The sequence below is a fragment of the Lepidochelys kempii genome, chromosome 1, assembly GCF_965140285.1.
Source record: "Lepidochelys kempii isolate rLepKem1 chromosome 1, rLepKem1.hap1, whole genome shotgun sequence".
Classification (NCBI taxonomy): Eukaryota; Metazoa; Chordata; order Testudines; family Cheloniidae; genus Lepidochelys; species Lepidochelys kempii.
The window spans coordinates 288,099,772-288,114,315 of record NC_136380.1 but is presented as its reverse complement, the minus strand read 5'-3'; the positions used below and the strand labels follow the sequence as shown (position 1 = coordinate 288,114,315).

The window sequence follows — 14,544 nt, the reverse complement described above, 5'->3', positions numbered from 1 at the left end:
GGAACTATGAATGTTCTGGGCTCCAGGATTTCAACTTTTTTTTTGTGCTTTAGCTTACATCCATGGACTACTGGCTGAAATAAAACCTTTTTCCCTGCAAAAAGACACTAAAAGGAAAATTTTGCACCAAACCTGTCTTAAGCTGACATGAACATAGAAGGAATCCAGAGTTTATGGTAATGGGTAATGGAATCATCTTGCATTGCTATTGCAGTTTTGACGTTGAGTGGTAGCCCCTATGCTCTTAGCCGCTGGACTTTTTAGTCAAAGATCCACAAGTCCCATACCAAAGTAGCCAACCTGTGGCTCTGGAGCCACATGCAGCTCTTCAGAAGTTAATATGCGGCTCCTTGTATAGGCACTGACTCCAGGGCTGCCACTACAGGCGCCAAATTTCCAAAGTGCTGGGGGGTGCTCACTGCTCAACCCCTGGCTCTGCCACAGGCCCTGCACCCACTCCACCCCTTCTCGCCCCCTCCCTTGAGCCTGCTGTGCCCTTGCTTCCCCCCATGCCTCCTGCATGCCACAAAACAGCTGATCGGGAGGTGTGGGGATGGAGGGGGGAGCTGATGGGGTGGGGGGGGGCGCTACTGATGTATTACTGTGGCTCTTTGGCAATGTACATTGGTAAATTCCGGCTCCTTCTCAGGCTCAGGTTGGCCACCCTTGTTCTAGAAAATATTGACAGCCATTTAGTAGTCCAGGATACACATTTTGAATTTATAGTACGAATAAAATAGGTTGTAGACCATACAAAACAGCTCTTGAATTTGTGTCGAAAACTGTATAACTATACAACATGTGTTTCTATCTAACTGTATTAAGTTGACTTTTTCCCCAGGATATGTAAATAACTATTTCATAGTAATGTTAGTCTTTCAGACATAGATTATGAACTCATTTGCTCTAAACAGTCCTATTTTAAAAATGACTTATCCACCCTAACTTGGGTGGATAAATACATGTAAGTGTTAGAACATGGATGTACCTCTAATGCATTTTGTTTACAGTCTGGAAGAAATGTCTGCCTGTTGTCTTATACGTATTCTACACATCTGTATTTTACACAGAGACATATGTCTGCCTTCAGTAAATATAGGAACGTGCTCTTGGCAATTGTATGTACGCTTAGAACAATATTATGTGTTTAAGACCTTTATATAATGTCAAAATATATAAAGAAAGTTGTATAAGGGAACTTCTTTGTGTTGCAGACTGTACAGTTTGTTCAAGGAATATTTGTTGAAAAATACGATCCTACGATAGAAGACTCCTACAGAAAGGTAATGCAATGAATTAACAGTGATGCTACACTAACCATACAAGACAAAGATCATTTTTGAAACTCTAAAATGAACACTATTTTAAAAAATTAGCAAATACTTGACCATAAAATCTGAATGGTAAGAGCATTAAACCCATCTAACATCACTAACTCATTTGACATATATGAAGAGGAAATATTCATGAGTCAATGAACCAGAGCACGTGATTATCAATATGGCTTCTGGTGATGACATAACCACCTTTTGAAGAGCCTACCTAAAGAGATAATGCAAGTACAGCTTTCAAATATTGCAATTTAAGCTTAAATATTTTACTGTCTATAAATAAGTTAATGTGCAATATCGGAGTGTTAAGTTTGATGTCATGATACTGTGCATAAATGATAACACCCATTCAGTCCTAAATTCCTTCATAAAATCCAATCCTGAATGCTCTAAACATATATAAAAGTTCAGGCAATTATTACACCCTACAGTAACACAGAAGTACTTTATCAAGATACTTACAAACGGACTAGACCCAAGGTGTTCAAACCCATGTTGGTTAGCTCCAACTTGGTAAGGCGGTTACTAACAATGAACCCTTAAAAGCTCACCTTGTTTATATCCTCCTAATAAGTAATGTCATTGCCAGTTGCTAACTTTAGCTAAGAACCAGTTTGGGGTTGACCTCTTTCCTGTCCCTGAGTAGATACAATTTTAGGATTGGACCCCCTTCAAGATAACATTGGTATATTAAAGGTTACTTTCAGTTTTTAATCGTATATCACAAAACAACATCCTTATTTGTCTGTTAGAACCAGTTTGTAACTTCATCTATAATTTAGAGGCCCCTTTTCACAGAAATCTTTTCTCATTAACCACATTCTAAGCTTAGCCTTCTCCCCAAAGCTTGTCTTGCTCTAGATGCCACATTTGTTCTATCTTTTGAACCTAATATTTTCAAGGCCTTGTTAAATTTTTCCCTATATTTTCAAAGCCTTTCCATGACTGCTAAAACCCCTTTATTTTAATTAAGGAAAATGTATGTTTTAATTTCTACATGGGAGGCATTGAATAGAATAGGATCTGACTCCTACTGAAAGCTGTCTACAAAGGTGGGTTGGTGCCTAGTGTTGAAGTTGGGGAAGTCCGGCTAGAGTTTGTAATTAGTGCAAGGTTGCATTAGTGAACTCCTAAAACAGTGGTTCTCAAACTCTATACCATAATGAACTGCTTGAGACCATTCATTATTTTTACTTAGAGTGAAATATTAAAATAGCCTTACCTTGATGCCCTTTGATGGGGGGGGGGGTGTATAGAGAGAGAGCTTATCCAGTTGTGGTAAGACTGATCCAGACAAACTGCAGTGACAAGAGTATCCCTTGTCCTGTCTTCAGCTGGGGGGGTAGGCTCACCTCTGACCTGTTCCCTGTTGTTGTCTACCTCAACTCCCTATTGTCAAGGCACTGAAGCAGCTAGCTGGTGGCTTTGTGCTAGCTCGGTGATAGAAGGGGAATCACTGAGCGCGAAGAATATCCCAGACTTACTACTTTCCTGATGACCAGGTAGAGTCACTGTAGTGGAAAATTTTACTCATGTGAAATTTGGTCTAGCTCTACGTATACAGAAAATCTAAAAGAATCTTTTAAACAATTTGTTGGTACTCTTTTTAATCTCAGCCTTGGAAGTAAGGGGCAAGAATTTCAGGTCCTGTCCAGTAACTGTTGGACCCTCACCACTTCAAAGCACCTGCAGTAAATTACACCAAAAATGCTAGCAAGCATTATAAAGGTGGTGAAATGTTCCTTACTGCATGTATTTAGATTATTCAGTAGATCTCACCTTAGACTTAACATTTGCATATATTTGAAAGATCAGCTTTCAAAAGAAACTAAAGCCACTAGTTATTCTTATGAAGTATGAAAAGGTCAAATGGTCTCACATTAATCTCTGCTTCTGTTAATGAGGGCTTTCAACTAGGCTTCATAACAAAAATTAACATCTGTCTGACTACATGTGGTCCTGGAATGACTAAGAATCCCATGGATTTCTTCTCTGAATTGATCTGATTCTGGAAGTTCTTAGTCTGAACAATATCAATACACTTCCTTCAAGCAAGGGCAATAGCAATGACATTCTAACTTGTTTTGTGGTTTCTGTGCTTTTGAAAGCATTGTTTTGGCAATTGTTGTAGTTATGTGCACACCTTATTAAATCTTAAGTAATAGTAAATAAAAGCTTTACATAAAACAGATTAGTCTGAACTTCAAGTATTAAACTGCTTTTTAAAACTTCAGAATTCAATGACTACAATATCTAAATTATTTTAACGTACTGTTGACTTGAGATTTCAAGCCAAGATGTCTTATAAAGGAAATTGTTGAGTACACCACTTAACAGCATCCCTTCATAGTACAGTAGTGGCTACTGAAAAGGCCTTATTCTCTTCAGAGGGAGAAGAAAATGGACGAAATGTGAAAAAACAATCTTTCCTTCTTAATTGTAAATAGGCTTCCTTTCTGAACCAAAACTTTAATGACAGGTTTCAGAGTAGTAGCCATGTTAATCTGTATTCTCAAAAAGAAAAGGAGTACTTGTGGCTCCTTAGAGACGAACAAATTTATTTGAGCATAAGCTTTCGTGAAAAGCTTATGCTCAAATAAATTTGTTCGTCTCTAAGGAGCCACAAGTACTCCTTTTCTTTTTGAGAATACAGACTAAGTAGCAAGCTCCCTTAAACTTATCAATTTGCAAACAACTCTGCCAATCCTCCTTCATGGGTGGAGTGACAGATGAGATGGCCCCATATACCTTGAAGGAGAGAGATGCTGTCATATTATTGCACACTTAAAGCAAACTGATAAGTGATAATTCCGTGTTGTAATCTACTGCCACCTCTCCATTGATCCAAATTGCCCTTTTAATGATCATCAACATGCCACTTTAACTTTCTAGCTTTTGATATGTGCTTTTCCTCACAAATATTAAGTGTACGTGCTTGCTGAGAATGCCCATTGGACCAAGCACAAACTAGCTGTGTTCTCTGCTTATAGCAGACTGTAAAGATTTATAATCTTTAGTATATGGGTATCATTTTCAAAAGTCCCTAAGTACTGCTTTCAAGATATTTAGGCTCCTAAATCACTTGGGCTTCTGGGGGAAAAAAATTTACCTGTATCTCCTGCTTTCAGAGTACATACACAAACTTATTAAAAGCTAGGATCTTATTTTCCCTTACTTTGTCTTGTGTATTATTAGATTAATTGTAAAGGGAAACAAGTTGCCTATTTGACAGTCTTTCTTGTTTTGAGAAGAAAAATTTTAACCTGATTTTTGTTTCCTTGACAGCAAGTTGAAGTAGATGCACAACAGTGTATGCTTGAAATCCTAGATACTGCGGGAACGGTATGTACAACTAATTAGCCTCTGTATATATGTATTTTAAATACTTCCAAAATAGAAAAGTGGAATGACAATCAGTGGTGATACACTAGTTTTTAATCATTCGCTGTACAACACCGACCACATTTACGCTCTCCACCAACCAGTATTTAAGCAAAATTGGAAGTAACACTGCAGAAAGTAAATTGTATGCTGCTTATGATTGCTTTACCTTGTAATAGGAAAACCTAAAATTACATAATATAAGCAATATAGGTCTTGTTAGCCCTCTCTAAGGGATAGTTCACCTCTATGTAGGAGTCTTAAATTTAGCCCAGAAGGTGGTAATCCTGATTTCTAATGGGGAATTCTCTATACTAGAGGTCGGCAACCTATGGCATGCGAGCCAAACACGGCACGCGAGCCAATTTTTAATGGCATGCTGCTGTCTGCCGGACCTGGGCAGACAGCAGCATGCCACTAAAAAATCCTGCCCAGCCTGGCCCACTCTTTTCCGCCCACCGGTCTCTCCTTGCAGAGTAGGCAAGCTTCACCCTCCCCCAGCCTCTTCCCCCAGCATGCTGGGTTCCTGCCCCTCCTTCTCTCCCTCCCTGTGGCCAATCAACTGAGGGCCCTTGCTATGGAGGGGGAGAGGTAAAAGCGGAGCCTCAGAGCGTGCTCTACTCCGGGGACCTTGGGGAAGGGGGTGGAATCAGGGCATATCCCCTCCAGCCCCTGCTGTGAGCTGCTCAGGGCAGGGGTCTGGGAGCACTCCCACGACCCCAGCCCACACCCCCCAGCCCTCTGCCCTGACTCCAGCACACCCCCCGCACGTACCCACACCCCATGCCCTGACTCTTGCACCCCACACATCTCCACTCCCACCCTGAGCACCAAACAGGAGCTCCTGCGCACCCCCCCTCCCATTCCCACCTGCACCCCTCGCACCAAATGGGAGCTGCCCACGTAAGCGCTCCACACCCAAACCGCCTGCTCCTTCACCCCCAGCCCTGTTCTCAGCCCACTCCCACCCTCAACTCTGTGCAGAGAGAGGAAGAGAATGGCTAGAGCCAGGGAGAAGGTAGGTACCTACTCTATGTGGACAGGGCCAGGACTCCAGACTGGCAGTGGGCTGAGCGGGGCCGGCAGCCGGGACCCTGGCTGGCAGGAGCCGGTGGACAGAACCCCAGACCGGCCGCGGGTTGAGCCGCTCAGCCCACTGCCAATCTCGGGTCCTGGCCGCAGGCTGCGCTCAACCCGCTGCCAGCCTAGGGGAACAGAAATTCCACACCGGTAATGGGCTGAGCAGGCTGGCAGCATAAGATCAGCATTTTAATTTAATTTTAAATGAAGCTTCGTAAACATCTTGAAAATCTTGTTTACATACGACAATAGTTTAGATATATAATATATAGACTTGTAGAGAGAGACCTTCTAAAAAACTTTAAAATGTATTATTGGCATGCAAAACCTTAAATTAAAGTGAATAAATGAAGACTCGGCACACCACTTCTGAAAGGTTGCCGATCCCTGTTGTATACCTTGTCCTCCCATGAGGTATGGTGGTATTGTTTTGTTCTAGTCTCTCTTCCTGGCAGCCAAAGTTGGGCTTACGTGGGGACTTGAGATGTATAGGCTTTGTGGTGGTCCTCTATACAGGAGTGAATTTCACCTTTATGGCCTGATCCAAAAACAGTTTTAGTGGACTCCCATTGACTTCAATGGGTTTTGGATCAAGACTCTTACAGCAGACCTTCCTCTCCCCCCCCCCCCCCCCCCCCCCCCCCCAACAATCGTAACAGCAGACTGGTCCAATAACACTTCCCTGGGAATTAGCAGCAAAGTTCTCCTTAAATGTGTAAAATGAGATGGATCGAGTGGCCTCTTTTTTTCCAAAACAAGTAATGCTTTTATCAGATGTAGTTGTAGCAGGATGATATGAAAAGGCAGAGGCGTGTCTCAGTTGCATTGGCCTTCTGTTGCTTTCATTTTTCAACATTACTCATTCAGAGTTTTATTTCCCTTAAATTATTTCTCTCTAGCTATATTAAGTTTCATTTTTCCTATGTTTAATCTAGTTTAACATTTTCACCAGGTTTTTCATTCTCTGATTCTTTACTATTTCTGTCCACTGGTGTGTTGTCCCCTGTAATTTATGAAAGCTCTGAATGTTGCATAATATACAGACTCTCCAAAACTAGTGCCCTACTGCTTCCTTCATTACATCGTCTTTATTCACTTCAGCAGGGAACTTAACGTCCTGTTCATGTCACCTATCTCCTATTGGGTCTCAGCTTATGTTAATGTCAATCACAAGGTTTTTGGTACATGTTGCAGTCTTAACACTACAATCTGTGTATTGTATGATAAATCCTTACCATTATATAAGTTTCTCTACTGTGGTGTTCTCCTTTACTTAAATGGTTACCCCCTAACATTTAACTCTGTCAGTTAGAATGTAAATGGCGTATAATACATTAATTTATGAACCAAAACTTTAGGTTTAGGCACATTCTTTTTAACACACATCCTTTAGCGTGATTAACTTGGTTTTGTTGCTAAAATTAAGCTGAATAAGTTTAGCCATCCTTTTCTACTTTATCTGCCTAAACCATGGCTTAAATATAGAACTCTGATAACTCAGCACTTCTGTTGGGTTGTTAATTTTATGGTAACTAATTCATAAATTACTATTTTGCTAAAAACTCCTCATTTGTTCTGTAACTGGGTCTCCCATACCCATAGTTTGGAAGAATCCTGAGGGTGGTTTTTTAGAAAGCCCTCCCACCATGGGTTTTATCAAGCATATTCATTTTTTTTGTAAGTTTACGGGGTTGTTTTGTTTGACAGAAACAGGGTTTTTACTTGAAACTGTGAATAAAAACTCTTAACCTGTTAGAATAAAGGGAGGAATGAGACCATCAAAATGCTTGTTATGGCTCTTAAGCAATAAATTATAGAACTGTTAACGAGCATAGAAGGGAAGGTGAATGGATGGTGAGTGGAGAAGCTAGTGAGTGAAATGTGCTGTTGTTTAGATATTGAATAGAGGGGTGTGGATGGAGTTGGGAACTATTCTGGGTAGATTGGGTTGTAGGTAACTGAAACTTTCAGATACCTGTCTATATTGGGCCTATTTTAAGCTATCTGATTCAACGTATTCAGTGTTGAATTCACAAGGATGGCTGATTCTCAGGGCTTGTCCCCACAGACAGCGGTGCAACTGCACCGCTTTAGTGAATCAACTACTATGCTGACGAGAGACTTGCTTCTGTCGGCATAGTTAATCCACCTCTCTAAGAGTCTACGCCAGCAGTCTACACCAGGAGTTTTCCACACCCCTGAGCAGCGTAATTATACCGATGTAAGTACCAAATCTCATTCTAACTGAATGTGAAAAGCTGCAATTGTGGGTATAGGAATTGTCAATCAGTATGAATTTAATTAAAGGTGAAGGAACTGGAAGGAAACAAGTGATTTGAATGGACTGAAGTAATAAAAGACATTTAAAAGTAAAATGTATAAGTGAAGTATCCATGTAGAAAGGAGTCTCTGTCCTCTCAAAAGGTGTGGAATATCACCAAGATTTTTCAAGATCAAATGTATAATTGAATGTAGCTTCCACTCTTGAAGTGGAAGAACAAAAGATTGAGTTGAATCCTCCAAGTGAGATACTTCTGATGCCAATCTTGTTGAAATGAGCCATGATATACTGGAAGGCCTCAAACAGGAACTTATCTTCAGTATCAGCTTAATTCAAAAACACACACTCTTCATCTTCAGTACCCCAAAATTGTAAAGATCCATGGTGTTCCATAAAATTGAAAACTTTATAAGAAAAATTTCAACCTATTAGGTAAACATTTTACTTCAAAGTGGCACAAAATTAGCAGTTTAAAGAAATGAATGAAGCATTTCACCTTGAGTATACTTCTCCACACATTTCAGCTTGCAGCTCCCACGCTGGATGCTGCAGCGGAAGAAAGGAAAAATTAGAGGAAGAGCTAAATTGTAACATTGTGTACAATGTTCCCCCACATGGGGGAAAATGCACTCCTTGTCACTGCTATTGATTCTTTCCTGAAAAAAGGATAGAATGCTGTTCAAGTAGCTGAAGATGACCTCCAGTAATGCAGCTAAGTGTGACAGATCTTTGCCACTTGCTCAGACAGTGAAAATAAAACAAGAGACTTCTCAGGTACAGTCATTCTGAACTTCTGGTATATGGACGTTTAGCACACTATCCAAACCTCCATGGAGAAATAAACATCTAATGTAGTCCTAAAGCATGCAGCAGTTGTAGAATGACTTGAACTTCCACAGTATGCCTCATACATGATAGCATACTATTTCCTGTTGGTATTTGGGACTCTCTGGAAGGCTACATTTCCAGTCAGCTACCAGGTTGTCAGTTTACATGGAGCATGAGGACTCTCATCAAAATTTCACACATTTTTACATGAGACTCGGTTCTTTTTGCAACTCTATTCTCTGTAAAGTTCTGCAGGTGCCAGATGCGTGGTGTTGGGTTTTTTGTTTCTTTTTTTGTGGGGGTCCATCTCAAAAGAAATCTGTCTAGATCTAATTAACAAAACTGGAACAATGCAAGCAAGAAAAAATCGTAGAAACTATGGAACCTCTCCATTATTTAGCCAACATGAATGATAAATACCAATGTACTCAGTTTAACCACATAGAGTGATCAAAACTACTGGGATAAAATCATTCCTATACTAACCATGCTAAATACTCCGCTTATAAGAATCATTTTGGGACAAGCTGACTACATGTAATACGATAATCAAGTGCAATGACATGTAATAAGCCAATAAAGTTGTTTTGAATTTGATCGCATCTCGCATTATTAGGCGTGTAGTGTGTATAAAGTTTAATCCCTGTGTAGGGGAAAAAAAGTCAAGTTTTGTGAGAGTTGATCTAGCAGGAAAAAGACACTTTCTGTAGATGAAAAACACCACCACCTGGAGTCCTACGATCGTTTTCCCAAGACCAGCTAGAGATGCAGCTCAGAAATTGGGCATTCCATGGTCTATATTGTCTCAGTCTCAAAGATAGGGAGAGAGGGGGAAAAAGCAGGCAAATCACGTAGGGTGGAGGCAGCACTTACAAAGTGGATCAAAAATGCCAGAGAGAAATGCCCCCAAGTGAACTGTTGGTGATGCAGAAGAACTGGCAGTGGCACTGGGTGCTTCTGACATCAAGGCCCGCTCTGGCTGGTTTGAGCACTTTAAAAAATGAGAGGGGATTGTTTTTAAGAAAATGCATGGAGAATTCGAAGACCTGGACATTGGGTCACATGAAGAATGATTAGAAAACAAGTGGATTGAAATGAGATGTGGCTTTGCTGAAGACATTTGGAATGCAGATGAAAATGGAATTTATTTTCAAGCCCTGCCTGATGGCATTCTCACCTTAAAATCAGACAATAAAAAGAGGAAAAGTCTAAAGAGAATTACTATTCTGGTAAACTGTTCCATGACTGGTAAGAAAAAGGACCTTTTACATCATCTGGAAAAGTCAAAACTTGCAATGTTTTAAAAATGTGAGACATCCTCCAGTCCTCTTTGCTGCCAGTGCATCTGCCTGGATGATGAGGTACCTATTTGAGTGGCTGAAGGACTGGGATTGAAAGTTGGGTCAGCAAAGGAAAAAGATGTTGACACTAGTGGACAACTGCACAGCCCATGTGACAACAGATGTAGCACTGAGGAATATCTGACTTGAATTTTCCCCAATCTTCACCCTTCAACCATGTGATCAGGGAATTATCAGAACTGCCAAAACATACTTTCACAAGCAAATGGTTTGCATGGTATTGCACCACATTGATGACGACAAAGCTACTGCTGTGGAAATTGCCAGGAAGATGAGTCTTTTTAGATGCCATTCTAATGCTTGCAAACGCCTAGTATGATGTCGATCCTTCAACAATCTGGAATTGGTGGGGGAGAAAGGAGGTCTGGCCATAGCACCAAGCAACTGTTGAGCCACCAAGAGAATTCAATGCGCACAAATTTGGAAGAGTGGATAAACATAATGACAATGCTTTTGTTACACAACCTGTCTCTGAGGACACTGGAACTGAAATCAGAGACCAGTTTGAAGTGAAACCCGAAAACAGTGCAGAGGCAGATGATGATGAGGTAATGGTCCCATCCTTGACACAAATGACAGATGTGATGAAAACTTTGACAAATGGCTATTATACAGGGGCTTCAATGATTTTTAACCTCCTACATCACCTTGAAAAGGAGGTTAATGTTGTGGATTGTGCATTGATCCAGAGAACACTGGACAAGTTTGTAATCACAGTGACTGTCTCTGCATTGTGCATTCACAGACATGCCACTCTGGTGACAGATGGTGACACTGCAAAATAAATATTAACGTGGGTGAATACTTTTAGAGTCCATTTTGTTTTTACATTTATGTTTATGGTATAAAAGTCAGTGTCATGCACTTTCAAACTGCAAAAAACATAAAACATTTTAAAAATTTTGTATCTTTGGATCTTTAAGAGGTGTATAGCCCTGCTAACTTACACTTTGTGTAAAGTAACATGCTGTACAGTGTTAATTGCCTTGAATAAAAGCACCAGCTAAACAATTGGATGATGATGATAGCATATTGCTCAGTTAGAATGCTGGTATGGTTTTGTTTCCATGTTGTATATGTCTAAAGGGTCAATTTCATCTATTCTTTGCAGTTCTGCTTGTAAGAATCAACCACTTACAAGAATCAAATCATCTGAGATGGATGTGATTCTAGAGCACAAATAAAATAGGCTGAACCCAGAACAGTTAGAAATGTAGCAGATGGGAACATAATCTTTAATTTGTTCCCTCTTTGCTAGCATTTAAAATGGAAAATCTAGATTTGTACCTCAGGTTCATATTTCCAAATATTTCATATTTCAGTTAATCAAATAAATGTAAAATAACAGACCAGAAGACTGTCAAGTACAAAAATCTTGTCAATCTTCATGTCCAATGTGCTTAGCACCAATCAAATTTGTTTAGCGCGCTTGAATTGATTTTACTGTAAAAGGATAGGTGCTGCAAAAGCAAATAATTTCGTATAAAAGAGAGAATATAAAAGAAAGTTCTAACTAGTTAAACGGAACTTGCTGGTCTTGTTTTTTCCTCACAGAACTGCAGGCTTTCATTTTGGACAATTTTCCTTTTCGGACTAATATATTGAATAACACAGTACAGTAGAACCTCAGTTATGAGATACTTTATAACTGACCAGTTAACCACACACCTCACTTGGAAGTACGCAATGAAGCAGTAGCAGACACACAAATAAAAGCAAATACAGTATAGTACTGTGTTAAACATAAACTACTAAAAAAAAAAAGCATTTTTCTTCTGCATAGTAAAATTTCAAAGCTGTATTAAGTCAGTGTTCAGTTGTAAACTTTTTAAAGAATTACAGACCTATCTCAGTTACGAACAACCTGCATTCCCAAGGTGTTTGTAACTCTGAGGTTCTGCTGTATATTTGTTTTTTTCATTTAACAAGACCTTAGTGGATTTATTTCACTCTGTTTTTTGGGAAGAGAATTACAGTAGCTCTGATTTGTCACTCTTCTGGCATTATAGAGATTTCTTGACAGATCCTAGAGCTGTTATCTCCCAGTGTATATATAAAAAGACCAAAAGTCAGATCTATAAGAATATCTAAGGACTATAATATTAAGGTTACAATGGACAGGATAAGCTTTTTGAAGTGCAATTTGTGTTCCAAAAATGTAAAACTTCACCACTCGTGATCCTTGTCTGGCTTTATGTGCATATTGGTGATCTGGCAGCATCTAGAAAGAAATTCAAATTAACCATTGAATGTCTTTTTTCATTACAGGAACAATTTACAGCAATGAGAGACCTGTATATGAAAAATGGACAAGGCTTTGCATTAGTATATTCCATCACAGCACAGTCCACATTTAATGACTTACAAGACCTAAGAGAACAGATTCTTCGGGTCAAAGACACTGATGATGTGAGCAGTCCCCTGTTTTTGTAGAAAAAAAATTGTATTTAAAGTCCTCATTATAAATGCTTTTTAGAGCTGTACTTGCTTTGATCAGATACATCATTGAATTCATTCCAGGCTTTAATTTGAAAGGCAAATTGACCAGTATGTGCATTGTACTGAAAACGTGACTTCTGCATCAAGCAGTCAGGAAAAAAAATCATATGTACTTTTGTATGGTGTCTAAGGTGAATCTGTCACATAGTCTGTTAATCTTTTGCTTTTAAGTACTCTGTAAGTGTATCTATAAACTCATTTTGACTAGTACATCTAAAACAAAAGTTCTGCAAAGGACCCCTGTCTTTAAAGCTGCTGAGTTTGGTCTTGCAATTTCAGACTTCACTGTTGTTCTGTGAGTGCTTATAACAGTTAGCTACAACCCAATTTTGCTTTCAACGGTATTGTTATAAAATGAGTATTTTAGCTGTGGACACACATTTGAATTTCTTGCTTACAGAAAGACTGTCATTGTTAATCAAAATGGAGGATTTCAACAGTTTCCTTTTTTGAAATAGTACTTGCAAGACTAAGCTTAGTATTACTTTCACACAATCTTAATTTATATCCCTCTGTTACTAATGACTGGTCTTGAAAATCTTAATGAGACTGAGCATTTCAGCATTTAATTGGGGCTATATTACTACGGTATAGGATGTATATGGATAATTTATCACTTGAGTGAGGGATAACTTTCAAAAGTTTGAGTGTTGCTTAAACTTGTGTTGAGGAGCAAAAAAAATTATTGCATAAAGGAAAGAGGTAGATTTAATGTGAACAGCTGAGTAACAAATGTCTTATTTTGAAATATTTTAACGGGAGTGATATCAACTAGTAACACCCTGTTCCACTTCCTTTTTAGAATCATTTGTTTTGTTGGCTTCTGAAGATCATAATCTTGTTTACTGTAACAGACATTAATGGCGGGGGGTGGAGGGAAGCTACCTCCAGCTTTTAGTTAATCTATTTAATGTTCATGAGGAATCTTGACTAATTTCCCTGAATAGATATAGCTACATCTGCTACCACTACTGCATGGACCCAGGAGACATTGAACTCTTAAATTTCAGGAAAGTTTGTTGTGGGTGTACTAGTACATGCACAGGATCTGGTGCATGTCTTCACCTCAGTTAATTCTCTTCTCTCTAATGGAACCCTAAGAACAAATATCATCCCAGTGTCCTGAATGGAGGAAGAAAGTAATTTCTAGATAATGTGAATCTCTTATTTTCATCCAAACCCGAACAAGTTATTTTTCTATTTAGCAACAAACGAGCATTGTAAGGAATTGGATGAAAACCAAGGCAACTCGAAAAAGATTTTTAAATTGAGTCTTCATTCAAATTGTCAGGCTTTTCTGAGCAAATAGGAAAAATCCAAAGGCTGCCTGAGAGGTGTATTTAGAATGATTTGGTACTGAAACATGTATACTACTTTCATAAACTCAAATCTGAAAGTCATTCAAAAGAAGTGGAGGAAGAAGGGAGAAGAGAACTGATGTAGAGGATGAGAGTTCCAGGTTGCCACTTTGGCTAAAAACAATCCTCTTTACATGGTTTCATAGTTTTTCCTGTTAAATCAAGATTGGAAATAAGGTGTAAATAGTTAACAGAGTAACTAACCATTGGAACAACTTACCAACAGTTGTGGATTCTCCATCACTGACCATTTTTAAATCTAGACTAGATGTTTGTCTAAAAGATATACTCTAGGAATTATTTTGGTGAATTTCTGTGGCCTGTGTTATACAGGGGGTCTGACTAGATCAATGGTTTTCAATCTTTTCATTTGCATACCCCTAAAATATTTTAAATGGAGGTATGGATCCATTTGGAAATCGTAG

At 39.1% G+C, this 14,544-nt stretch overlaps 1 protein-coding gene across 1 annotated transcript in view; it reads left to right on the top strand.

Annotated features, from left to right (window-relative positions):
• Window positions 1-14,544, top strand: part of RAP1B (RAP1B, member of RAS oncogene family) — a 76,296-nt gene that overhangs the window by 50,119 nt on the left and 11,633 nt on the right. Inside the window, exons 3-5 of the mRNA XM_073327835.2 lie at window positions 1,215-1,283; window positions 4,617-4,673; window positions 12,531-12,671. Coding sequence (XP_073183936.1) covers window positions 1,215-1,283; window positions 4,617-4,673; window positions 12,531-12,671 — 267 coding nt within the window. The remainder of the gene's footprint in view (window positions 1-1,214; window positions 1,284-4,616; window positions 4,674-12,530; window positions 12,672-14,544) is intronic.